A 27,667-nucleotide genomic window follows, 5' to 3' on the forward strand; every position below is an offset into this window, starting at 1 on the left:
CTCCTGGTAACGTAATCTACTTTATATATCTATGAATTTGCATGTACAGATATTTTATATAAATGGAAGCATGCAATATTGTTTCTGACTTGTTTCACTTAGCATAATGTTTTTTTGAGGTTCATTCATATTGCAGCATGTGTTAAACCTTTTTATGCCTTTTAATGGCTGAATACCATTCCATTGTGTGTATATATCATGTTTTATTTGTCCATTTATCTTTTGGTAGACACTTAGGTTTCTACCTTTGGGTGTTGTGAACAATGCTGCCATATACATTGATATGTGATTATCTGATTCTCTGTTTCAATTCTTGTGAGTATATACCTAGGAGTAGAATTGCTGGGTCATATGATAATTCTATATTTAGCTTTTTGAGTACCTGCCAAAGTGTTTTTCTTTTTTTTTTTTTATTATTTTATCAAAGTGTTTTTCATAGTGGTTGCTCCATTCCCATGAGTGATTTAGGAGGGTTTCAACTTGTCCACATTCTTGAGAATACTTATTTACTGTTTTTTCTTTATTATAGCCATCCTAGTGTGAAGTAATATGGTGATTTTGATTTGCATTTCCCTAATAACTAATGGCAGAAAGCAAAGAGGAACTAAAGAGCCTCTTGATGAAGGTGAAAGAGGAAAATGAAAAAGCTGGCTTAAAACTCAGCATTCAAAAATCTGAGATCATGGCATCTGGTCCTATCACTTCATGGCAGATAGACAGGGAAAAAAATAAAAGCAGTGACAGATTTTATTTTCTTGGGCTCCAAAATCAATGCAGACAGTGACTGCAGCTGTGAAGTTAAAAGATGCTTATAAGAAAAGCTATGACAAACCTAGACAGACAGGTTTGCTTCTCAGACAGACCTAAAAAGCAGAGACATCACTTTGCTGACAAATGACAAAGGTCCATATAGTCAAAGCTGTAGTTTTTCCAGTAGTCATGTGTGGATGTGAGAGTTGGACCATAAAGAAGGCTGAGCACCGAAGAACTGATGCTTTCAAACTGTGGTGTGGGAGAAGACTCTTGAGAGGCCCTTGGACTGCAAGGAAATCAAATTAGTTAATCCTAAAGGAAATCAGTCCTGAATATTCATTGGAAGGACTGATGCTGGAGCGGAAACTCCAATACTTTGGCCACCTGATGCAAAGAACTGACTTATTGAAAAAGACCCTGATGCTGGGAAAGATTGAAGGCAGGAGGAGAAGGGGACGACAGAGGATGAGATGGTTGGGTGGCATCACCTACTCAGTGGACATGAGTTTGAGTAAATTCTGGGAAATGGTGAAGGACAGGGAGGCCTGGTGTGCTGCAGTCCAGGGGTTTGCAAAGAGTTGGACTTGACTGAGTGACTGAACAACAACAACAAATATGTTCTTTGGGAAAATGTTCATTCAGGTCCTTTCAGTTCAGTTCAGTCGCTCAGAGGACTTTTTTGGTTGTTGAGTTGTAGGTGTTCTGTATATATTCTGGATATTAAACCCTTATCAGATGTATAATTTGCAGATATTTTCTCCCATTATTTATGTTATCTTTCCACTTTCTTGACAATGTCCTTCGAGGCACAGAAATTTTAAAATTTGAAGTTCAATTTATCTTTCTTTTTCTTTTGTTTCTTGTGCTTCTGTTGCTGTAACTGAGAATCTGTTGCCAAATTCTGTGTCATACAGATTTACTCCTATGTTTTCTTATAAGAGTTTTAGCTGCTTATATTCATGTTGTTGATTCATTGTTATGAATGTTGATTCATTTTTGTTTCTGGTGTGAGGAGGAATTCCGCTTCATACTTTTGCCTGTGAAAATCCATTTGTCCCAGCAATAGAAGAGAGTGCTTTTTTTCTTTTTTTCATCATGGAGTGGACTTGGCACCCTTGTCAATAATCAGTCGGCCATGGATGTATATGCTTATATCTAGACTTTCAGTTTTGTTCCATTGGTCTCTATGTCTTTTTGCCAGTACCAGTGTAAATTGATTTTAACTAGTATTCATTAAAAACATGAAAATTGACAGGGCAAAGAGCAAAGCTACTGAAAACCATAAGCCAAAGTAATATTAAAAATGTAGCCTGTTAACAATTTATATCCAAATTTGAAAAACTTGTTTTGCTCTGACTGGCATGATGAAGTTTAAATATAGGTCCAGGAGTTACAAATATGTATATATATATTTGCAGATATTTTCTCCCATTCTTTGTTATCTTTTCACTTTCTTGACAATGTCCTTCGAGGCACAGAAATTTTAAAATTTGAAGTTCAATTTATCTTTCTTTTTCTTTAAATATATATATATATTTGTGTATTGATTACTTGATATTTTATGAAAAAGTTTTGTACAATAAAGTTACTAGTTTTTAAAACTAAAAATAGTGGTTTATCTCTTTCATATGAAACTTGTTTTTCTTTTGTTGAACTTGAAGTAACTATTCACATTTCATTTTCAACCAAGATGAGATGATTTCCTCCTTGCTCTTGATGCTTGTTAAATAGAAAATTCCATATACACATAAGAAATTGAAAACCAGCAGCAAAATGTTCATTACCCTTCTGTGATTTGCAGGACACTACTTTTTGATAGAAATTTAGCACTTTTTAGGGACAGAGCAGGTAAGTCTTATCTTGAGTTTATAGTCACACTGCAGCACACAAAATTCTTCCTTCTCAGTCAAGTTCTCAGAATGCACAGATGATTCAGAGAAAGGGCCTCTCATTTAGTCTTACTGTTTATTTGAAAAGAAAGAGAAAATACTGTTCAGTTTTACTTTCTAATTTTATTCCTCTAGGTCAGCAAGATTTGAAACTTGTTGATACCCCTTTTCACTCTCAAGTCCAAAGCAGCAGTAAGAGCATCTTTTGACATCCTTTGTTATGTGAATTTTTTCCCCAGGAATCTCAAATTGTGTGCGTAGTTGCTCAGTTGTGTCAACCTTGTGTGACCCCGGGGACTGTAGCCTGCCAGGCTCCTCTGTCCATGGAGACTGTCCAGTCAAGAATACAGGAGTGGGCTGTGATGCCCTCCTTCAGGGGATCTTAACAACCCAGGGACCGAACCCAGGTCTCCTGCATTGCAGGTGAATTCTTTACCGACTGAGCCCCCAGGGAAGCCCAAGGATCTTATTACTTGAAGTCAAAATGCTTTCTCCAGGTCTCGCAGAAAGTGGTAGTTGATTTGTTTCGTATGATAACAGATGTTTGCTAAGTTGGCTAGTTGCAGTAGCCATTCTTCGTCCTCTGAGTGCTTAGAAGAATCTGGCCTACCGTGTTTGTGAACGTACCCCTGCAGTTCACCACTCAGCTCTGACACACGCTCGAGAACTCTTCATCCTCCAAGCCCTTGGATGTCTTGAGAGGACGATTTCAATTCATCCCCCAGAGCTTTTGATTTACTAAGTCTTCTCTGTGAAGAAAACACTGTGTTAAAAAGTCAGGTTGTTTTGGAGGGGCTGGGGTTGTTAAGTAAGAGTAGCTCATCCTCACATGGAGCCAGCTATTGGAACATTTTCAGCACAGATGCTAACATAGTTCTTCCAAGATGGACCTTTTGTTTCTAGACAGGAAGATAAAACATCAGCTATCCTGTCCTTCTCTGGCTTTGGGCAGCATTATGTGGCAAAATTAAAAAAAAAATTACTTATAATTTGGCTGTGTTGGGTCTTTGTGCCATTTGGGCTGTCTGTGGTGCCTCCCAGGCTTTTCTCTAATTGTGGCAGGTGGGCTCCAGAGCACACAGGCTTAGTTGCCCCGTGGCATATGTGATCTTCATTCCCCGACCAGGGATTGAACTTGAGTCTCCAGTGTTGAAAGACAGTTTTAACCACTGGACCACTAGGGAAGTCCCACAAAAAAATGTTTTCTTGATTTCATCATTCAATCTGGACAGGAAAACTTGTTTTCTGTTTATCACATGGGTCTTTAATATCACATGACATGTCAATACATTGACTTACTGTTATTATACTGTAGAACTTTAAAATTTTCTCTTACTACATCTCATATAAAGCATTTCACTTGGCATAACTTTACATTCTGGGGATGCTGGGTTCTCAGCAATTGGAGTGACTTTCCTTTTGCTAATCAGTGAAACTCTGCTGCTATATCACTTGCTACCTAAGCCTTTTCATTGTATGTAACTTTTTTTAAGCCAAAGCTTTATTGTGTTTGGAGATACCATTAGTACCTTTAATGTGTCAAATTACTATAATTTGCAGCTGTATGTTTTGAATATTGCTAGAGCCATTACTGCACTTGAAACGTTTCACGCACAGAATAGAATACTATATTCTGTTGTATAAATCTATTGATAAGTAATTTTCAATACAAGGGTGTGTTTTTTTGTGTGTGTCTCTTATTACACTAATTTAGTGAAATGACTTGGAGGATACAATTCTTCATTGATAATCTTACCAGAATTGTCCACTGACCCTCCGTTCATACCTCAGCCTCAAAAATTGCCACATTGGATTATCAGGCATATTTGTAAATTACAAATGTTAATATGTAAAGCATAAGGACATACTGAAGAACTAAATGAGAAAGTCACGAAAAGTTCAAACATTTCACAATGTAAGTCCCTTATAATTTATTCAGTTCACAGTTTGGAATGTTCATCCCAATAGCAAGGTGTTAGGAATGGGTGCATCTGGGTATACAATTTTTTTCATTAGTATTAAAATTTCCCTCCAGTTTTTCATTACAGTTGTAGAGCCTTTGCTCCTGTAAGGCAGTTGGCAGTGCAGAAGGGGAGTTTAGGGGAGGTAATTTGAGGAAGAGGCTGATACTCATCAGCCCATTATCTTCTCCATGTGCCATGCAGTCTCCAGTTATCACAGCCAACTCTAAGCAAATATACATGGTCCTTCTGTGTATTAGCACACACAGATGGTGTGTAATAAAATCATTAATTAGCTGCCACTGCTCAGCTCAGAAAAGTAAAAGAGAAGGAAAAAGAACCCCTTGTGTTCCCCTTTGAACTCTCAAAGAATTCTAGCAACAACTTGTGGACCCCACTTTGAGAAACCCTGGACAAGGCTTTGGTATCTTCGTATACACCACTGTAGAAAAAAGCCTGTCTAGGTTGGTCCTTCACCGTGGGATTGGGTGGCGTTTGTGCGACTTTCAGTCTAACAAATTTCATAAACAGTTTGGCAGGTATAAAAACATCTGGAGCCTAACTGCAGTGGAAACACTTTTTTTTTTTTTTTTTAAGCTTTCACATTCCTGTAGTACAGGAAGGCATGCTAGAGAGAAATTAGTGTATATACTGTGTGCCATTATACCATATCCACCATATTATTGAGTTTTTTAAAATGAAGACTTCTTGCTCATTTGTGTAGTAAAGCCGTCTCAAAACAAGTCCTTAAAGCACTTGTTTGTTCATTCAGAAATTTATTTACCACCTGCAATGTGCTGGCACTGTACGAGGTACCTGGGGGACAGTGAGCAAAACAAAGATTTCTGCTCCTGTGGAACTTTAGTTCAGTGGAGAGAAATAAGTAATAAATATCAATAGTACACATAGTTAAATTGCCTAGTTTACAAATGATTAAAAACAGTTGCACCAAGATATTAGGTATTAAACTACATGACTTATGTGATTATATCAAGAAACTTGGGTTTCTGCCTCTTTTCCTCAAAACCTTGAGGAAATAAAGGAACTTATTTTGGTTGCTTTCATAATCACCAGTAGTGATAAGCTGTTGAGGGTCTGGGATGAATTAGATTACAGGATTGATACATGTGATGTCATGGGGGCATATGTTGGGGATTTGTAAGTATATGAAAATAAACTGTTCTTTAAGAATTTGTTTTGACACCTGTTCATATATATGTAATCAGTTATTGAGTACAGTTTTCAAAGTGTCCTGTTACTTTTGAATCATCCTGTCATAGAAGGCTGTAAGTGCTCTGGGAAAAGAGAAAAGTAGATTGAGGTAAAGGGTGATGGGTATGCTGGGGTCTGCAGGTGTTTTTCAGCATTAAGTAGGATGGTTGGGATAGGCTTTATTGAAAAGGTGATTGTGTTTTTTGAAAAGGTGATTCTTGATAAAGGACGTTTGGGAGTTGGTTAGTCATTGGGATATCTGGCAGAACATTTCAGGCAAAGGAAACACTTGGGCAAAGACAGTGAGGTGAGAGTGAGCCTGGCGTGCTGGTGGAAAGCACGGAGGCCCCGCCAGTGCGTCCAGAGCAGCGTGAGGAAGAGGAGTTGTAGGCAAGTTACAGAGAGAAGGGCTGGAGCCTTCCTCTAGGGCCCCTAATGTCATTTAAATGGGCAGCACCCACTGGACTTTGAGCAGAGTGATGAGAAGATTTTTCTGCATTTTTTCCCCCCTCTTTTCTCCAGGCTTTTAAAAGGCTCAGTCAGGATGTTGTGTTGAAAATAGACTGTAGGTGCCGCACATAGAAGAAGGCTGAACGGGGGCTGAATAGGGGCGGTGGCCCGCCATGGTGTACTGATAGACGTGGAGGCGTGATTGGAGTCTGATATATTTTGAGAGTAGAATTGTCAGGAATTCCTGAGGGGTTGGATGTGGGGTATAAAACCGGAGTCAAGAAGGACACTAAGGTTTTGGACTGAGCAATTGCAGAGAGGGAATTGTCTCTTAAATACATTTGAGGAAAGCTGAGGTTAGAACACATTGGGAAGGGAAAGGAAAGTCAGGAGGTTAGTTTTGGATATGTTAAGTTTGTGATATTATTAGAGAGCCAAGTGAAGATGTTGAGTCGTCATGAGACTCGATGAGATCAGCAACGAAGAGAGTGGAGTTGAAAAGGCCAAGAGCTGAGCCCTGGGGCATTCTAGTAAAGGAAATTTAAGAAAGAGTGGCAGTGAGTAGGCAGAAAACAAACTCTGGCCATATAATAAAGTATTTATAAGAAGAAGGCATGATCAGCTATATTAAATGATCTCCTTAGAAGTACTTTCTTTGGCCACACACAGTTGAAGCTGTGTAGCCATTAATGTTAAATGAATGAATTTTGAGATTACAGTGATTTTCTTTATCTTTTTAAAGTTAGTCAAGTAACAGAAATCCATGCTTTCTAATATTGTAAAAATATAGCAAAATGTGGTAGTTTATATAAATTACACATGTAATAAAATGACGTAGAACTAGGAACACATATTGTATGACTGTCAGATTCCTGGCTTTGATGCTATGCTAGAGTTAGCATGAAATGTCATGTAACCATTGGGAGAGACTGAGAGGGAACACGGGATCCCGCATCTTCCCATGGAGGAAGAGACACCCAAGAGATCTCCCCTGGCCCTTCTCCCATGCCACAGTACAGTGAGAAGACGGGGGTCTATGAACCGCATACCAGTTCTCACCAGACACCATAACTGCTGGCACCTTGATCTTGGACTTACAGCCTCTCTTGCATAAGGTCTCAGCGTCTTGCTTTGTCATACTTGGTTGGCAAAGCCACAGACTTCGTGAGATGCAGCATTTCTGCTTCTAGGTTCCTGCTCTTTCTATTACACCATACTGTAATGAAAACAAACTTTCACAGCAAAAAGAAGGCTTTTCCTTTTCTCCGAAGCACTCTGGCCTCAGGATCCAGCAAGAAAAAGTAGCTGTAAAGGACATATTTGCTTAGTGAAATGCACTTTTCCCCCTTCTTTCATATTTCTTTTTGTTTTTCTCTATAGTTGCTTGACTTAACATCCTTCTGTTGGCCCTATACAAGGAAAATACAAACTAACTGAGGATAGGAAAAAAAGTGATTGAAGCATTAAATGTACAAACTACAAATCTGTTCCAGATATACTTACATTAAGTAAAATACCCTTTTCAGTAGAGATTTACAGTGAATGACTGTGCGTTCTTGGAAGCTTCAGGACATCTAGGAAAGGGCTGAGAATTTACATCCGACCACAATTTGTAATGGATTTCTTATCGCCATCTCTGAGCTGTGCTAAGCATGCCGTTAGTGTCATTTGCACAGGGAACTGATTTCGTTTGGGAAAAGAGTGAGAAGCAAGCTCTAGCCTCAATTCTGAGTTCATCACGACTTCTCAGGAATCTCAGCAGCAGTGTATTTAGTACAGTTTCAGAAAAGGAAATATGTTAAGGTTAAGGAGGCAACTGTTTAGAACTTCAGACACTTTTTTTTTTATTTGTTTTTTTACTGTATATATGTAGAACGCTCCATCTACAATGAGCAGTTGTGAAGAGGTTCTTCCTCAGGCTAACGTGGTCACAGGACTTGGATGACCCAGAGGGACAAAGAGGAAGCTTGAGGACTGGGGAGGAGGGTTTCCCTTTGACTTAAGTTGGAGACAAACTTACAAGACAGTCTGTGGGCCTGCAGCTTTCTCCTCCTGTCATCTGTCATAATTCTTCATGTAGACTTCGACGTTATTACCCAAGACCTCCTTGTCCCACGGATGATGTTTTGTTCTGCAGCTTCAATATTCAGGGGAGCATCAGAATTCAAAGGATCGGTAAACAGAGTTTAATCCCCAAACAACATCCGTCCGTGTCCTCGGAGGAGCCCATCCAGTGCCAGCAACCGAATGTTCTCTCAGTAATCTTAGACATATAGTTTGACTTAGGTTCTGCAACCTCTTTACCGTCTGTCTCTCAAGCAGCCCTCTGAGCAGAGCTGGAGGTGATGGCTGGTGTCCGGAACCCTATGAGAACCTCGTCCTGCTTCAGTATGCTCGCCTGTGTCAGCATCACTGGTCCCTTTCCCCGGGCGTCCCAGACAGGCGAGACGAGGCTCTTCACCTTGGGAGATGGGCTTGCTGTTAATGTACTTTTAGAGAAAATCATACTACTTAACCAGGTAGCTTAATTCTGATAATGGCAGCAACGGTGCTTTTGAAAACATGTAAGATCCCCCCACCTTTCGATGTATAATGATTCTTAATTAATTTGGAAATCAGAAAAAGTTACTTTGACTTTGTGGGCATTAAAAAAGTCAGTTAAAAGAAGGAGTAGTTAGCATTTAAAAATTTCTTATCTACTTTAAAAACAGCAATTTTTAATTGTAATTTTTGTAGATAATCCTAAATATTTTTTTTTGTAGTTTTTGTAGATCATCCTAAATATGTTTCCTCTATTATAATTGAGTTTAAAAAAGAAAAAGGTCATGTTTATTTAGTTAAAGGAGAAGTTCTTTGTTACTGTAGTACAATACCCAGAATATCTATATCTTCTAAATCTATTAAACAATTTGAAGTCTCTTTTTTGGGAGGCATGTTTGTTTTCCTTTAAATATAGCATTACTAAACATTGCATAAGGATGTAACTTGTTGAATTGGCAGTAGTTTTTAAACTTCTTGTTTAAAAATGCCACAAAATTCTGCTTCAGTAATAAGCATCGATAAGTGAAATTAAAAGATATCCGGGGTTTTTTTTTGGGGGGGAATAGTTGTAAAATAAACCTGAAAAATTATAAAAATTGTGAATAGAGAGTTAGGGTTTTAAATCTCTTTTCTTTTAAATTTCTTTTCCCTCTTGCCCTCCTAGTCCAGGGTGGTAACTGCTTCTGCAGCTGTTTTTCTTGAGCCTCCGTAGGCTTGCTAGCCTTGGAACATCTGTGTAACCGACTTGTATTTTAGATCCCTTATATTAAAAAAGATGTAAGGTTTTAAAATATATAATATGTACATTCCAAAGATGAAACCTCTGTTGGTTGAAGGAAAATATGCATAAATATATTAAATGAGATGAGAGATTTTTGAGAAGATTTTGCTCTGTCTAAATGATTTGTTGTTAATTAAAATGTTTTCATACAGAAATAATCATACATATTTACCAGTATTTGCTGTGTGAATGGTGGACAATACACTAACCATAGGATTGGTTTGGATATTTTAAGGTGGAGTATTAGAACAGGAAGGATAATTTGAATTGTCTCAAAAGAAATCTTGGCTCTATAGTATAAATTATGTTTTTACACTTTTGTAGCACTTGGATTTTTGATGACCTTTTACTGACTGATTTTAAGTGGTTTAATAGGCACACTTTGCACTTTGAAGTGACCTGCCAGAAGCACGTGAAACTCAAACATCGTCCTGTGGTTTCCAGTCTTATCTTGTGTTGCCCATAATAAAAACTATCAGTTGTATGACTTTTATGGCATCTAATATATAGAAAACAGAATTGTGTGTTTAATATCATCATTTTTTTCCTTTTTTTTAGATTATCTGCAATGGTGAAATGAAGTAATTCAAGATGAGCAAGTTAAAAGTGATACCAGAGAAAAGGTATTGTAATTTTAAATACCAGTATGTATAAACTATAGACATAATACGTGAAGCAATTGTATGAAACTTTTTACTTTAAAATATATTTGTTTAAATGCATCTTATGTTATTTTGTTAATGTTTGTTACTGTTTAACTTTTCATTTAAAGCAGGAGTTAGCAAACTTGACACATGGGCCAAATCTGATCTACCATTTGTTTTTGTGTGGCCTGAGTCTTTTTTACATTTCTTAATGGTTGGGAATAAAAATTAAAATGTGATCATATGAAATTAAAATTTCAGTGTATATAAATAGATTTTACTAGAACATAACATTTTGTATATTGTATGGCTACTGAATTTTTTTCCTTACGTAAGACTTGATCAAAGCACGTCAATTTCCATAGAAAATTTATTATATATTTTCTATCATTAAAGGCTTCTATGGATGCTCTTTTTAGTTTATTTTTTGTCCCCTTTCGATTTTTTTTGTCAGCTATGAAGTACCTATTAAACACGTTGATGTACCTAACTCAGTGCTGGATCTGGGAGAGAAGAAAAGAAACATAACACTTAATGCAGTGCTTTGCAGAAAATGAGTGTTGAGCACATTCTAAAGAAGTAAAATGAGCCCTATTCCTTTTCTACATGAGGCTTGTAACCTGATGAGAACACCTGAACAAATACAGTATAGTGGTTTAACCAGTATATAGTGAAGTGTTAAATTTTGAGATCCATAGAGTTTTATCTTTCTAGCTTTCTTGTTCAAGTGTCTGTACTACAAGAGTTCTGCCTTATCCCGAGCTGTGATCTATTGACTCATCATCACTTCCTCTTTTGTGAAGTGAAAGTCGCTTAGTTGTGTCCAGTTCTTTGAAACTCCATGGACTATATTGTCCATGGAATTCTCCAGGCCAGAATACTCGAGTTGGTAGCCGTTCCCTTCTCCAGGGGATCTTCCCAACTGAGGAATCGAACCAGAATCTCCTGCATTGCAGCTGGATTCTTTGCCAGCTGAGCTATCAGGGAAGCCCCTCTCTTACCCAGTGTAGGATCCATTGTTCATCATTCCAGTCTTGCAAATACTCTGAAATGTTTTTACCTCACTTTTTATTTTTTCATCACACATAACTGACAAAGTCTTTTTCCTGGATAGACCTTTACTGAGTATGAACTAACTTAGAAGATACTGCTAAAATGATGATTGATAATCAGCCTGAACTGAGCCCAGCAATCTTAACTACTCTGGTTCTCTATAAAGCTCATTTTCTCAATTTTTGGAATGATCAGATGTATATGTATACATTGAAATTGTCAGATGAATATGTATATATTCTCAGCAGTTGACCTAATCTTATGATATCTTAGAGATAATACAATTTATTGTCCTCATATTTCTTGCACAAAATTTGCTTGCTCCCCTTTATTTGATTCTATCCTTTGCTTACCCTCCTGTTACTTTCTGCTACAAAGGATGTGTCTCTGTTTTTGGTCTTTTAATCATTAGTATTTTTCTCTATTGAATCTTTAATTCCTCCATTCCTTATCATTTAAACCAATCTGGGCTTTCCCATATTTAGACTGTGCTGTTCTGTTTCTGGACTTCCCTGGTAGCTCAAGCATAGTACAGTACAATTCTGTTACTACTCAATTTATCTGATTTCCTCAAAAGCCAAAACATTTTAAATAGCCTATAAATGCAATCTACATCTCATTTCACACTCTCCAATCACTCTTGTTTAGTTCCTGCCTTATCCACTACACCAACAGTATGTGTTAAGGTCACCTATGAATTTTTAAACAGCTTTATTGAGATATAATCATCTTATAACAAGCTAAACATAGTTTGATAAGTTTGGCATATGTATAATGGTTAAATCATTATCTCAATGAAAATAATGAACATATTTATCATGCTCATTAACTGCCTAGGAGTGAAATGGTTGAAGCATATGGTAGGTCTGTGTTTCTTTTTAGGAAACTTAACAATGATCTGTTTTACAAAGACATTAATACCATGTTATAGTCTCTCCAACAGTGTATGAAAGTTTTACGTATTCTCACCAACACTTGTTACGGTCATTCTTTTTAAATTCTTACGGTCATTCTTTTAAAATTGTAGCCATTCTAGTAGGGGTATATTGATATCTCATTGTGATTTTAATTTGCATTTCCCTAATGGCTGATGATGTTTAACATCAATTCATGAGTTATTTGGTGCATTATCTTTTAGCATATCTTTTTGGTGATGTCTCTTTCCAAATCTTCCAATTTTTGAAATTTTAGTGTTTTAATAATTGAATTTTAGTTTTTTTTTTTTTTTTCATTTTATGGATTCAAGTCGTTTATCAGATACTTGAATTTCAAGCATTTTCTTTCAGTTGCACTTTTTTTCCATCATATTTTCTCCCTTTCTGTGGGTTGTCATACCTTAATTTCTCTCTCTCTTTAGTATTTATTTATTTGCTTGGCTATGTCAGATCTTAGTTGCATCACGCAGGATCTTTCCTTGTGTCACATAACTCCCTAGTTGTAACGTGGGCCTCAGTTGCTCCGAGGCCTGTGGGTTCTTAGTTCCTGGCCCAGGGTTCAATCCTGAGTCTCCTGCATTGCAAGCTGGATTGTTAACTGCTGGACTACCAGGGTAGTTCTTATGTAGTTCTTCTAAGATGAGAAGTTTTAAATTTAGGTGATTTTCATTTGTTTATTTGTTCTTTTATGGATTATGCTTTTAGAGTTGTATCTAAGAAATATTTGCATAACCCATATTATCAATATTTTTTCTTATGTTTCTTCCAGTTTTTTGTTGTTCTAGATTTTACATTTAGGTCTATGCTCCTAGTTGGGTTAATTTTTATACGGTGTGAGGTGTGGATAGAACATTTTTTTTGGCGTATGTATATCTGATTATTCAGCACCATTTTTAGAAAGACTATCCTTTCTCCACTGAGTTTCTTTTGTACCTGTATCAAAAGTCAGTTATTTGTATAAGTGTAGATCTGTTATACTCAGTTTTGTTCTGTTGATCAGGATGTCTAGCTTAGTACCTGTGCCTTACTGCATTTAATTATTGTATAAGAAGTAGTTAGAGAAATAGTTATTTCTCTATGTTCTCTTCCAGTTAGAAGAATATCGTTTTCTAAACTTACATACGTAACTATTTCTACAAAGGAATGATAGTGAAATTTCCATTTTTCATTGTCCTGTGCTCAACAAAAAAGAAAAATAAAGTTTTGTGTTCAGTATTTAGAAACCATTAAAATGTGATTAAAGCAAAAGTAGTAAAAATAAATTAAAGAGTTAGAAATGAGGAACAACCATTTCTGAAAGATAATGTGCATGTTTTGGAAATAATACCATATTGTTTGAAATTAAATCTTATTTACTAAGAGTACTGATTAAGTTTAAAACTTTTGGTATATTTTAATGAATTTCTTGCTGTGAGATGTTTATAGCTTATTTATGAAGACATGTTTGTTACCTGTATGCAATTTACGTTTTATTGTGAGAAGGTAATAAAATTTATTTGCAATGTGAAGATAGTTTCTTTAGCACTTACTTGGGGAATTATTTGTTGCAGGACAATATGTAAATACCATTGAGATTTTTGTAACATATAAAAAACTTATTTTTTTAGGAAAATAGTTGTAAGACTGTATGTAAACTCAAAGAATCAAAAGGAGTCGGAGACCACTACAGTGAAACAAATATTTGTGATATTATCTTTAAAATATACATTGGAAAGTTAACTGGATTTGATATACTCCACATCAGTCATATTTTCAATTCCATAATGTTCTAACTATCAAGTAATTAACGTTATCAGTTATAAATGTAACCTCCCGAGGTTGGTTTTGGTCTCATTTTGATTCACATAAAAATAGGGCATGGGAGGGAAGATAAATTCTTATCTGAGTCTTTTTATTTAAGAGTTTTCTGCTTTGCTGTGTAGCTCAAATTGTTCATTGAATAGCTGTATAGCTTTCTTGTTTGTTTTTTCTCCTTTATGCTTGGATTTGCCAAAGTCTAAAAATCATTGACTCAGTGGTAAAGAATGTGCCTACCAAGAAGGAGACACAGATTCAATCCCTGGGTCACAAAGATCCCCGGAGAAGGAAATGGCAACTCAATCCAGTATTCTTGCCTGGGAATTCTGTGGACAGAAGAGCCTGGTGGGCTACAGTCCGTGGGGTCACAAAGACCTCAAACAAACATTAAACCAAAACAAAAAATCATTCAATAGGTAGAACTGCCCTCTGGTGTTCACCCTACAGTTCTCTCAACATTAGTGTCAACAGCCTCACATTTTTAGAGTTGAGTTCCAGGTGGCTGGGAATATTTTGTTCAGTTTTTATTCTGTCAGTGAGAAAAGTGAAAAATAGGGGAATCAGCTTGCTTACGTTCTTAATTTCCATTTGTTTGCTTTCCTTCAAAAAATTCATGCATGCATCTGTAATTTGTAAGAGCATGATTCTTAGAATCACTTAATTGCAAGCTGTTTTATTTTGGTAGCGGTGTAATTTAAAAATTTAAGAGTTGCTGACCAAAAAAACTCACTTTGGAATGGAACAGAAGATGTGTTATGATCAGTGTATTTCGTATATTTTTGGATATTTTTAATAGTAGATGTTTTATTATCTACTGAAAAATGCTAACAGATGACCTTAAAGAGAAATATTATTGGAGAAAACAAACAAAACCCCCCCTAATTATTAAATTTCAGAATTCTGCTTTCCATAATGCAAATTTCCCTTACATCTAAGTTATAGAATTGTTTTTAAAGATGTATTTGCTCTCTAGTGTTCAGACTCTGGTATCTTAATATCATTTCTTACCAAAAAAACCCAGGGCTTTTTGGAGAAAGGGTTGATTCTAGATCAGAGCACAAAATGTATAAGAAAAGCTTGGAACAAGAGTTCTCAAGCTTTGGCTAAGAACCCCCTTGTGTCCTTAAATTAATGGAGACTCCAAAAAGCTTTTGTTGATGTAGGTTATTTAATCTATTGATATTTACCATATTGTATACATAATATCGATGTTGCCATTTGTATTATGATATATCAATATAATTATATGTAATATAGTAATACTACCATATTGTAAATTAAAATTGAGAAATTATTTTATTAAAAAATAAACCCATTACATTATAACATTATTATTATTGTATGTAATAATATTTTTTACTAGAATAAGTTGTCAAAATAGTTAGAAGGTGGCATTTAAAATACTTTTTTTTTCAATTTTTTCAATTTTAATTTTTTGGTCATGCTACACAGCATGTGGGATCTCAGTTTCCCTTCCAGGGATTGAATCCATGTCCCCAGTTTGGAATCCTGGTGTCTTTAACTACAGAAAGTGAAATGTTTTATTAAGTTTTTGCACATTTCTTTAATGTCCGGCTCAGAAGACAGCTGGAGTCTCTCGTCTGCTTCTGAATTCAGTGTATCATATGTATCAGTATACATATTATATTTGTTGTTGTGCTCAGTCACGTCCGACTGCGACCCCAGGGACTGCAGCGTGCCAGGCTTCCCTGTCCTTCACTGTCTTCCGGGGTTTGCTCACACTCATGTACGTTGAGTCAGTGGCCAGTGGGCATCCTCTGCTGCCCTCCTCTCCTTTTGCTTTGTCTTTCCTAGCATCAGGGTCTTTTCCAGCGAGTTGGTTCTTCATATCAGGTGGCCAAAATGTTGGAGCTTCAGCTTCAGCATCAGTCTTTCCAGTGACTATTAAGGGTTGATTTCTTTTAGGATTAATTGATTTGATCTCCTTGCAGTCCAAGGGACTCTCAAGAGCTTTCTCCAGCACCATAATTTGAAGGCATCAATTCTTTAGTGCACAGCCTTGTTTATGATCCAACTTTCACGTTAGTACATGAGAAGCTTTGACTATATGGACCTTTGTTGGCAAAGTGATGTCTTTGCTATTTAATACACTATCTAGTTTTGTCATAGCTTTCCTTCCATGGAGCAAGCATCTTTTAATTTCATGGCTGCAGTCACCATCTGCAGTGATTTTGGAACCCAATAAAATCCATTGCCACTTCTACTTTTTCCCCTTCTGTTTGCCATGAAGTAATGGAACTGGATGCCATGATCTTAGTTTTTTGAATGTTGAGTTTCAAGCCAGCTTTTTCACTCTCATCAGGATACTCTTCAGTTCCTCTTCGCTTTCTTCCATTAGAATGGTATCATCTGCATATCTGAGGTTGTTGCTATTTCTCCCTGTAGTCGTCATTCAAACTTACGATTCATCTAGCCTGGTGTTTTGCATGATGTACTCTGCATATAAATTATGCAGATATCTGAATATTGACACACTTTATTACACAGTTTCTAAAAATTATATTTATTAATATCACCATTGATTTTATCATGAAATTTTTTAAATAGGGGAAGCTGTCGAGGTCATGATAGTAGATCTTTGTTTTCCAAAATTCTACTTTTTCCTTGAATGTTCAGATTTAATCATTGGTAACAAATTTATCAACTGTTTCCTTGAAATGATACTCATTTTGTTTATTTCCAAGAAAATGTATGCCAAAACACCCCAGCCCGAATAATCATTGTCAGTTATTTTTTAAAGTAAAAACGATGTTCTGTGGAAAAAAGTAACTTGTTCAGCTTGCAATTTAAATAATTACACAAGTGTTTTCCCTCAACATATTTCACTGTGTAGCTGAAATGTCTTAAAGTGCACACAGAATGTTAAAAAGATGTGTACTCATAGGTGAAACTAGGATTTTTGTTTTTAACTGTGAATGTATATTGGTGAAGAACACAGTGACTTCTAGTGATTACACAGTGACTATAATTTGGTGTCACTGTCTTGATTGTATCATGCGCCAACCCTTTATCTACCTTTGCCTTCAGACCAACAATGCAAATGTCAACACTATGTCAAAGGTAAATAGTGTCTTAGTATTTTTATGAAAATAGTTTTTGACCCTGCAGATTTTCTGAGAATCTCAAGTACTCAGAGCTTTGTGGCGCACGCTGAGAACTGCTGGCCAGTAAGAGTCTTGTCATATCAGAAGCCAGGAAGCTATCAGAGACTGGGATCATAACAGGAGGGCCTGGGGAGTCCACATGCAGAGTCTCCCACTGATCAAAGATGGGGCAATTTGAGCATTAATAGCTATAGTGGATAAAATGTGTCATATATGTCTTAATCTATGAGTAACAGTGATACATGAAATCAAAATACTTCATTGATTACTTTGGGAGGATTTTTTGAAACATTCTGATGCCCAACTCTAAGTCTGCTGCTGTTCTTAGTTGAACACAGTAGGCCTGGTCCTGCCTTGGTGATTTGACGATTGTGATAGCTCTTCCCGTGGGTATCTGCACCGTTCATTATCTTACTCCTTTCAGGCCTTTCCCTAAATGGTGCCCTCTCAAGGTTCATCCTGACTACACTGTCCAAAATTGAAGCCATCTACCTCCTTGCCCGTTTTATGCCCACAATCTGCTTTTCTCCATAGTGCTTCCCACCACCTTAATACTATTTATATAGTTATTTAGATATTTACTTTGTCTCATTAGAACGTTCATTCTGAGGGGCAGTAATTTTTGTTTTGTTTACTGTTGACAATATCTAGAATGGTACTGTCAAATGGTACAAATGGTACAAATGTATAATGAATGAGAATAAGGAAGAAAGAATGTGGGAAGAGAATCAGAGAGGTTTAAGGTGCTGGTTGTGTGAATAAGTGTTTTCTTCTTTGAGTTTATAATAGTTGTGAAGCAGGGTGCTAACTGAAAAGTGGAGCCGGGTAGAAGGGATGGTTAGAGTCTGAGGAGAGCATAGAATGTGTAAAAGTCTGCTTGTGGGGGGACTGGAAACTTTCAGGATGTGATGGAAGACTGCTTGGCAGGGTTGAATGCACCTTCATGGTTTTTTGAAATAGAATGTTTCTCACTTATATCAACTGAATGTTTGCAATATTAAGCTCTAAAATAGATTAAGGATATGTGACAAGTGTAAATGCTTAATGTTTTTAGAAGGGTAGAATTTTGATTTAACAACTGATCTTCATAGTATTGAATTTACAATTGATGCAGAATGTGCCCTAATTTAAAGTAATATTCTTTTTAGCCTTACCAATAACTCTAGAATTGTGGGACTCCTGGCTCAGCTGGAGAAGATCAATACTGAATCTACAGAATCAGATACTGCCAGATATGTCACATCAAAAATTCTTCATCTGGCTCAGAGTCAAGGTAAGCTTTCATCTCTTGTTTCTGAAATGCTTTCTTAATTGCTTAAAAGTAGGTGCTAAAAATGAGAAATATATGATTTTATGTAAAATTCGAACTTTCTATACAGATTCAAGAAATCGAAAACTGAATAACTGTGGAAGAAATTGTTATTCAAAGCGTTGTTTCTAAAAATGATTATGATTTCACTTATATATGATTGCCCTCCTCCCCCCATTTTTCAGGTAGCACCTGATTCCAGTAGTACTTGTAGAATGTTGACAGAGATGTCGGGTATTATATCAGTTATTAGTATTGTCTCTGCTTTGAAATGCAAGCACTGTCATTGGGTGATTGGGTGACCTTAGGGAAGTTTTGAACCTGTGGGACTTAGTTGCACTGACTCTGAAATAGAGATAAGAAATATCATGTTGGATGCATGAGACAAGTGCTCAGGGCTGGTGCACTGGGAAGACCCAGAGGGATGGGACGGAGAGGGAGGCGGGAGGGGGGATCGGGATGGGGAACACATGTAAATCCATGGCTGATTCATGTCAATGTATGGCAAAAACCACTACAATATTGTAAAGTAATTAGCCTCCAACTAATAAAAATAAATGAAAAAAAAATCATGTAATTAGCATGAAATTTATATGAGAAGTGTGTAAAAATGATGTTAAAGTGTTCAATAAATGATATCTATAATTAAGCATAATTTATCCAATGTATAAAGCTAGTACTACTGTTGTTGCTAAGTTTTGTCTGACTCTTTGCAACCCCAGGGACTGTAGTCCGCCAGGCTTCTGTGTCCGTGGGATTTCCCAGGCAAGAATATTGGAGTGGGTTGCTATTTCCTTCTCCAGGGATTGAACCTACATCTCCTGCTTGGCAGGTGGATTTTTCACCACTGAACCATAGGGCGTCAAACCTTGACAGAATACAAGAGAAGAAAAGTATTAACTTTGCACTAAGGAGCATTAACTTGAAAAATTCCAAATAAAACATTAGTAAATTAAGTCTAATTATAAGTAAATGTATAAGTATAACATTATTTGGACAGGTCCAATAAAACCCATGTAATTATCTCAATAGGAGCTAAAAAATTTAAGATTTTTTAAGATTTTCTTAAATTTTTTTAAATTTAAGAAATTTAGGATTCCAAAATCTGTGCTTGATTTAAAAAGGATAAAAACACCTTGATTTTTCTTTTTCTAAATAAGGGTAAATCAACTGCTGCCTTAATATTTGACAGTGACACATTGAAGGCATTCTATTAAAATTAAGATCCAGACAATTCACAATTATTTTAGTTTATTGGTTTTTTATTATTTTGTTATTCTAGAGGTATAGGCCATTGAAGTAAGATGTTCAGCAAAACATTTACTGTGTTCAGGAAGCTGGTATGTATTAACCCATCTTCGTGGTCATAGGCCCTTATTTTATTTTGATAGCTTATTCCTGTGTAGCCCATTTAAGGAATATTTGATAGCATCCCCAAACCTAGGAGAGATCTTTGCATTTGTTTCTAGCAAAATCTTTTAATTCAGAAAGTTGCTATACTGGATTCTAGCCTTTGTAAATATTGTGCTTATCAACTAAGGTAAATGTGTAAGGATAGTCACTGTATTAGTGCAAAGATAGGTATACCCAGTATTACACTGTCTTCTCACATGAAATAACTCCTTAAAACAAAGCACCTCAGCAAAAACCAAGAGAAGACAAATTTTTAAACCTATAGATACTACTTGTGTTTAACTGCTTTCATGACTGTAGATTCTTCCCATAACATTCTAGAAGCCCCTACTCCAACACCATCACTAAAAATTCACCTAGCCATACGACAACCACACATTGTCCTTTTCCTCACCCTCCACCCACCAGTGGGGGAGCCAGCCCTTGGATGCTGTCCCCTGAGATTATGTAATCCAATGACTCTATTTATAGTTGACACAGTATAAATTAGTAGTGAAAGATTGTCCTGTTATCTATCCATTTTAGAGAGAATGATTAGGAATTTATGGCTCAAAGAAGAAGAAATACAAATAGCCAATAAACATATATTAAAAGTCAGGAATTACTAATAAAAACAATGAAATTATTTCTCATTAGTTACCTTGGCAGAAATTAGAGAATGACAATATCCAGTACTGTTGAAGGCATGGAAAATAGGGTATTCTCATACACTGTAGATGGTGTAATAATTACTATAAACTTTGGAGAAAAGAATCTGGCAATGTTATTAAGATTTAAAGTGCACCTGCTGTTTTATTTAACACTTCACTCTCAGAAACCTGAGTGAAATAAAAATCATATTATAAAAAGACTATTTGGAGATGTTTCAGTCTGTATGTAAAATCAGAGTTGTAGAAACCACCTTAAATATCCAACAGTGAGAAAATGGTTGAATTAATTTTGATATAGCCAAACTGTGGGACTGTATAACTACATTATTCAACCATTATCAGTAATTAATTATTTATGATATATGATATGGCTCATATGTGGAAGTATAGGGAGTCCTCAGAGATGCTGCATGTTTGATTTCATACCACTGCAATAAAGCAAACATCGCAATAGGGTGAGTCACGTGAAGTTTTTGGTTCCTAGTGCATATAAAAGTTATGTTTACACTGTGCTTTAGTCTATGAAGTGTGCAATAACATATGTGTAAAAAATGTACATACCTTAATTAGAAATACTTTGTTGCTAAAAAATCTAAGCCTTCAGTGAGTCATAACCTTTTTGCTCTTGGAGTGTCTTGCCTCTCTATTTATAATAGGCTGCTGATTGATCAAGGTAGTAGTTGTTGACGGTTGGTGTGGCTGTAGCAATTTCTTAAAATAAGACAGTGAAATTAGCTACACACACTCTTTCACACTTTTTCACTGCTGCATGCAGTGCTGTTTGATAGCATTTACCCACAGCAGAACTTCTTTTAAAACTGGATTTTATCCCAATTTGCTGCTCCTTTATCAACTAAGTTTTCCTAGTATTCTAAATTCTTTGTTGCCACTTCAGTCTTCACCAGGAATAGATTCCATCTCAAGAAACCACTTTCTTTGCTTATCTTTAAGAACAGCTCCTCACCTGTTAACATTTTATCATGAGAATGCAGCAATTCTGCAGGTCATATCTTCAGGATCCACTTTTAATTCTAGTTCTCTTGCTATTTCTACCACATCTGCAGTTACTTCCTCTTCTGAAGTCTTGAACCCCTCAAAGTCATCCATGAAAAGTTGAAATCAACTTCTTCCGAACTTCTGTGTATGTTGATGTTTTGACCTCTTCTAATAAATCACAAATGTTCTTAATGGCATCTAGAATGGTGAACTCTTTCTAGAAGATTTTTAATTGACTTTGTCTAGATCCATCAGTGGAATCACTACCTATGACAGCTACAGCCTAATGAAATGTGTTTCTTAAATATGAAGACTTGAAAGGCAAAATTATTCCTTGATCCATGGATTGCAGAGTGGATATTGTGTTAGCAGGCATGAAAACAACACTAATCTTGTATATCTTCATCAGAGCTCTGGAGTGAGAAGGTCCATTAGCAATGAGCAGTCCCATTTAGAAAAAAATCTTCTTTTGAGTAGTACGTCTCAACAGTGGGTTTTAAAATAGTCAGTAAACCTTGTTGGAGACCATGTACTATCATCCAGGCATCATTGTTCCATTGATACAGTACCGGCAGAGTATATTGAGCTTAATTGTTAAGGGCCCTAGGGTTCTTGGAATTGTAAATGAGCACTGGTTTCATCTCCAAGTCACAAGATGGCATAAGTTTCTAATAAGAGAAGCTTTGAAGTCAGGTACTGACTTTTCCTCCCTAGGTGTGAAAGCCCTGGATAGCTTCTGCCTCCTATATAAGTATATTTTGTCCATGTTGAAAGTCAGTTGTTTCATGTAGCCAGCTCACTGCAACTGCTTCATCAGCACTTGCTGCTTTACTTGCACTTTCATGTTATAGAGACAACTTTTTTCATTAAGCCTCTGCTAGCTTTAAACATTTCTTCTGCAGGTAAAAGTATTACATGCAAATGGAAATCAAAAGAAAGCTGGGGTAGCAATATTTGTATCAGACAAAATAAAATAAATCAGACAAATAAATAAATCAGACAAAATAGACTTTAAAGACAGAAAAGGGCTTAACATATTGATCAAGGGGTCAATTCAATTGTAAATAAATATGCACCTAATGTAGGAGCACCTATATATGTGTAGCAAATATTAAAGGTATAAAGGGAGAATAGGCACAGAGGGAGAACTGGACAGTAATACTGTAGTAGTAGGGGGCTTTAACACTCCAACCCACTTACATCAATGGACATATCATCCAGACAGAAAAGCAGCAAGGAAACACTGACCTTAAATGACAAATTAAACCAAAGAAACTATATATATATAGTTCAGTTCAGTTGCTCAGTTGTGTCCGACTCCTTGTGACCCCATTGACTGTAGCACACCAGGCCTCCCTGTCCATCACCAACTCCCAGAGTTTACTCAAACTAATGTCCATCGAGTTGGTGATGCCATCCAGCCATCTCATCCTCTGTCGTCCCCTTCTCCTCCTGCCCCCAATCCCTCCCAGCATCAGGGTCTTTTCCAATGAGTCAACTCTTCGCATGAGGTGGCCAAAGTACTGGAGTTTCAGCTTCAGCACCCGTCCTTCCAATGAACACCCAGGACTGATCTCCTTTAGGATGGACTGGTTGGATCTCCTTGCAGTCCAAGGGACTCTCAAGAGTCTCCTCCAACACCACAGTTCAAAAGCATCAATTCTTCGGGGCTCAGCTTTCTTTATAGTCCAATTCTCACATCCATACGTGACTACTGGAAAAACAATAGCCTTGACTAGATGGACCTTTGTTGGCAAAGTAATGTCTCTGCTTTTTAATATGCTCTCTAGGTTGGTCATAACTTTCCTTCCAAGGAGTAAACATCTTTTAATTTCATGGCTGCAGTCACCATCTGCAGTGATTTTGGAGCCCAAAAAAATAAAGTCTGACACTGCTTCCACTGTTTCTCCATCTATTTCCCATGAAGTGATGGGACCAGATGCCATGCTCTTAGTTTTCTGAATGTTGAGCTTTAAGTCAACTTTTTCACTCTCCTCCTTCACTTTCATCAAGAGGCTTTTTAGTTCCTCTTCACTTTCTGCCATAAGGGTGGTGTCATCTGCATATCAGGTTATTGACATTTCTCCCGGCAATCTTGATTCCAGCTTGTGCTTCCTCCAGCCCAGCATTTCTCATGATGTACTCTGCATATAAGTTAAATAAGCAGGGTGATAATATACAGCCTTGACGTACTCCTTTTCCTATTTGGAACCAGCCTGTTGGTCCATGTCCAGTTCTAACTGTTGCTTCCTGCCCTGCATACAGGTTTCTCAAGAGACAGGTCAGATGGTCTGGTATTCCCATCTCCTTCAGAATTTTCCACAGTTTATTGTGATCCACACAGTCAAAGGCTTTGTCATAGTCAATAAAGCAGAAATAGATGTTTTTCTGGAACTCTCTTGCTTTTTCGATGATCCAGCGGATGTTGGCAATTTGATCTCTGGTTCCTCTGCCTTTTCTAAAACCAGCTTGAACATCTGGAAATTTACGGTTCATGTATTGCTGAAGCCTGGCTTGGAGAATTTTGAACATTACTTTACTAGCGTGTGAGATGAGTGCAATTGTGTGGTAGTTTGAGCATTCTTTGGGATTGCCTTTGGGGATTGGAATGAAAACTGACCTTTTCCAGTCCCATGGCCACTGCTGAGTTATCCAAATTTGCTGGCATATTGAGTGCAGCACTTTCACAGCATCATCTTTCAGGATTTGAGATAGCTCAATTGGAATTCCATCACTTCCACTAGCTTTGTTCGTAGTGATGCTTTCTAAGGCCCACTTGACTTCACATTCCAGGATGTCTGGCTCTAGGTGCCACACCACCTAGATAATCACACCATCGTGATTATCTGGGTCGTGAAGATCTTTTTTGCACAGTTCTTCTGTGTATTCTTACCACCTCTTCTTAATATCTTCAGCCTCTGTTAGGACCATACCATTTCTGTCCTTCATTGAATCCATCTTTGCATGAAATATTCCCTTGGTATCTCTAATTTTCTTGAAGAGATCTATAGTCTTTCCTATTTTTCCTGTTTTTTCTCTATTTCTTTGCGTTGATCGCTGAGGAAGGCTTTCTTATCTCTCCTGGCTATTCTTTGGAACTCTGTATTCAAATGGGAATATCTTTCCTTTTTTCCTTTGCTTTTCACTTCTCTTCTTTTCACAGCTATTTGTAAGGCCTCCTCAGACAACCATTTTGCCTTTTTACATTCCTTTTCCATGGGGATGGTCTTGATCCTTGTCTCCTGTACAATGTCATGAACCTCCATCCATAGTTCATCAGGCACTCTGTCTATCAGATCTAGTCCCTTAAATCTATTTCTTGCTTCTACTGTATAGTCATAAGGGATATGATTTAGGTCATACCTGAATGGTCTAGTGGTTTTCCCTACTTTCTTCAGTTTAAGTCTGAATTTGGCAATAAGGAGTTCATGACATGAGCCACAGTCAGCTCCTGGTCTTGTTTTTGCTGACTGTATAGAGCTTCTCCATCTTTGGCTGCAAAGCACATACTCAATCTGGTTTTGGTATTGACCATCTGGTGATGCCCATGTGTAGAGTCTTCTGTTGTGTTGTTGGAAGAGGGTGTTTGCTATGTCCAGTGCATTCTCTTGGCAAAACTCTGTTAGCCTTTGCCCGGCTTCATTCCGTACTCCCAATGCCAAATTTGCCTGTTACTCCAGGTGTTTTTTGACTTCCTACTTTTGCATTCCAGTCCCCTATAATGAAAAGGACATCTTTATTGGGTGTTAGTTCTAAAAGGTCTTGTAGGTCTTCATAGAACCAGCTTCTTCAGTGTTACTGGTTGGGGCATAGGCTTGGATTACCGTGATATTGAATGGTTTGCCTTGGAAACGAACAGAAATCATTCTGTCATTTTTGAGATTGTATCCAAGTACTGCATTTCGGACTCTTTTGTTGATCATGATGGCTACTCCATTTCTTCTAAGGGATTCCTGCCCACAGTAGTAGATATAATGGTCATCTGAGTTAAATTCACCCATTCCAGTCTATCTTAGTTCGCTGATTCCTAGAATGTTGACATTCACTCTTGCCATCTCCTGTTTGACCACTTCCAATTTGCCTTGATTCATGGACCTAACATTTCCAGGTTCCTATGCAATATTGCTCTTTACAGCCTTGGACCTTGCTTCTATCACCAGTCCCATCCACAACTGGGTATTGTTTTTGCTTTGGCTCCATCCCTTCATTCTTTCTGAAGTTATTGCTCCACTGATCTCCAGTAGCATATTGGGCATCTACTGACTTGGGGAGTTCCTCTTTCAGTATCCTATCATTTTGCCTTTTCATACTGTTCATGGGGTTCTCAAGGCAAGAATACTGAAGTGGTTTGCCATTCCCTTCTCCAGTGTACCACATTCTGTCAGACCTCCACCATGACCCGTCCGTCTTGGGTGGCCCCACACGGCATGGCTTAGTTTGATTGAGTTAGACAAGGCTGTGGTCCTGTGATCAGATTGGCTAGTTTTCTGTGATTATGGTTTCAGGGTGTCTGCCCTTTGATGCCCTCTTGCAACACCTACTGTCTTACTTGGGTTTCTCTTACCTTGGACGTGGGGTATCTCTTTACGGCTGCTCCAACAAAGCGCAGCCGCTGCTTCTTACCTTGGATGAGGGGTATCTCCTCACGGCCGCCCCTCCTGACCTTGAATGTGGAGTAGCTCTTCTTGGCCCTCCTGCGCCTGAGCAGCCGCCGCTCCTTGGATGTAACATTCCCTCTGAAAGCCTCAAAGCACACATTCTTTTCAAGTGCATATGAAACATTCTCCAGGATAGATTGCATGTTAGGCCACAAAATAAGCCTGGGGAAATTTAAGAAAATTGAAGTCATATCAAGTGCTTTTCTAACCACAAAACTATGAGCCTGGAAAGCAACTATAAGGAAAAAACTGCAAAGCACAAAGATGTGGAAGCTAAACAAATGTTACTAAACAAGAAGTGGATCATTGAAGAAATCAAAGAAAATCATAAAATACCTGGAAACAAGTAAAATGAAAATAATAATCTGAAATCCATAGGATGCAGTAAAAGCAGTTCTCACAGGCAAGTTTATAGTGATAGTGGCTGACCTCAGGAAACAAAAATCTCAAATAAACAATTTACCCTTGCACCTAAGGGGAGTAGGGGAGAAAAAGGAACAAACAAAATCCAGAGTTAGTAGAGGGAAAGAAATCATAAAGATCAGAGCAGAAATAAATGATATAGAGATTAAAAAAAGAAAAAGAAAATATTAGTGAAACTAAGAGCTGGTTTTTTGAAAAGATAAACAAGATTGACAAGCCTATAGCCTAATATGTAAAACAAAGAGGGTGCTCAACATGATAAAATCAGAAATGAAAAAGACATTATGGCTGACACCACAGAAATAAAAATGATCAGAAGAGACTACTATGAACAACTACATAGCAATAAAATGGACAATCTAGGAAATATAGGCACATTTTCAGAAATGTACAGTGTCACCAACCATCAGGGAAATGCAAGTAAAAACCCCAATGGGATATCACCTCACACCTGTCAGAATGGCTGTCAATAAAAAGAACACAAATAACAAATGTTGGTGAGGAAGTGGAGGAAATAACCCTTGTACACTGTTGGTAGGAATGTAAATTGGTACAACCACTGTGGAAAACAGTATGGAGGTTTCTCAAAAAACTAACGATAGAACTACCATTTGATCTAGAAATTCCACTCCTGAGTATATTACAATTAGAAGATATATATTTACACCCCAGTACTCATATCAGCATTATTTACAGTTGCCAATATATGGAAGTAACTTAACTATCAACAGATGAATGGATGAGAAGATATGATACATACACACACACACACACACACACACACACACACATGCAACCTGGAATACTTCTCAGCCATGAACAGAACAAGATTTTGCCTTTTGCAGCAACATGGCTGGACTTGGTGGCATTATTCTAAGAGAAATAAATCCGACAGAGAAAGACAAGTACTGTGTGCTATCACTTAAATGTGGAATCTAAAAAGTATAACAAATGGGAATATAAGAAAGAAGCAAACACACAGATATAAGGAACAAACTAGTGGTTATTAGTGGGGAGGGAGGTGCAGTATAGTGGTGGGGAATGAGAGGTACAAAGTATTTGATGTAAGCTAGGCTA

General features: G+C 37.2%; 1 protein-coding gene across 3 annotated transcripts in view; it reads left to right on the plus strand.

Moving 5' to 3' along the window:
* AGTPBP1 (ATP/GTP binding carboxypeptidase 1) overlaps positions 1-27,667 on the plus strand; it is a 183,617-nt gene that overhangs the window by 18,959 nt on the left and 136,991 nt on the right. For all 3 annotated transcript variants that reach the window (XM_043927561.1, XM_043927562.1, XM_043927563.1), the window contains 2 exons: positions 10,146-10,210; positions 18,290-18,414. In XM_043927561.1, coding sequence (XP_043783496.1) covers positions 10,179-10,210; positions 18,290-18,414 — 157 coding nt within the window. In that variant the 5' untranslated portion in view covers positions 10,146-10,178. Of the gene's footprint in view, positions 1-10,145; positions 10,211-18,289; positions 18,415-27,667 lie in introns of those variants that run through there.

Source organism: Cervus elaphus, chromosome 16 (genome assembly GCF_910594005.1).
Source record: "Cervus elaphus chromosome 16, mCerEla1.1, whole genome shotgun sequence".
Lineage (NCBI taxonomy): Eukaryota > Metazoa > Chordata > Mammalia > Artiodactyla > Cervidae > Cervus > Cervus elaphus.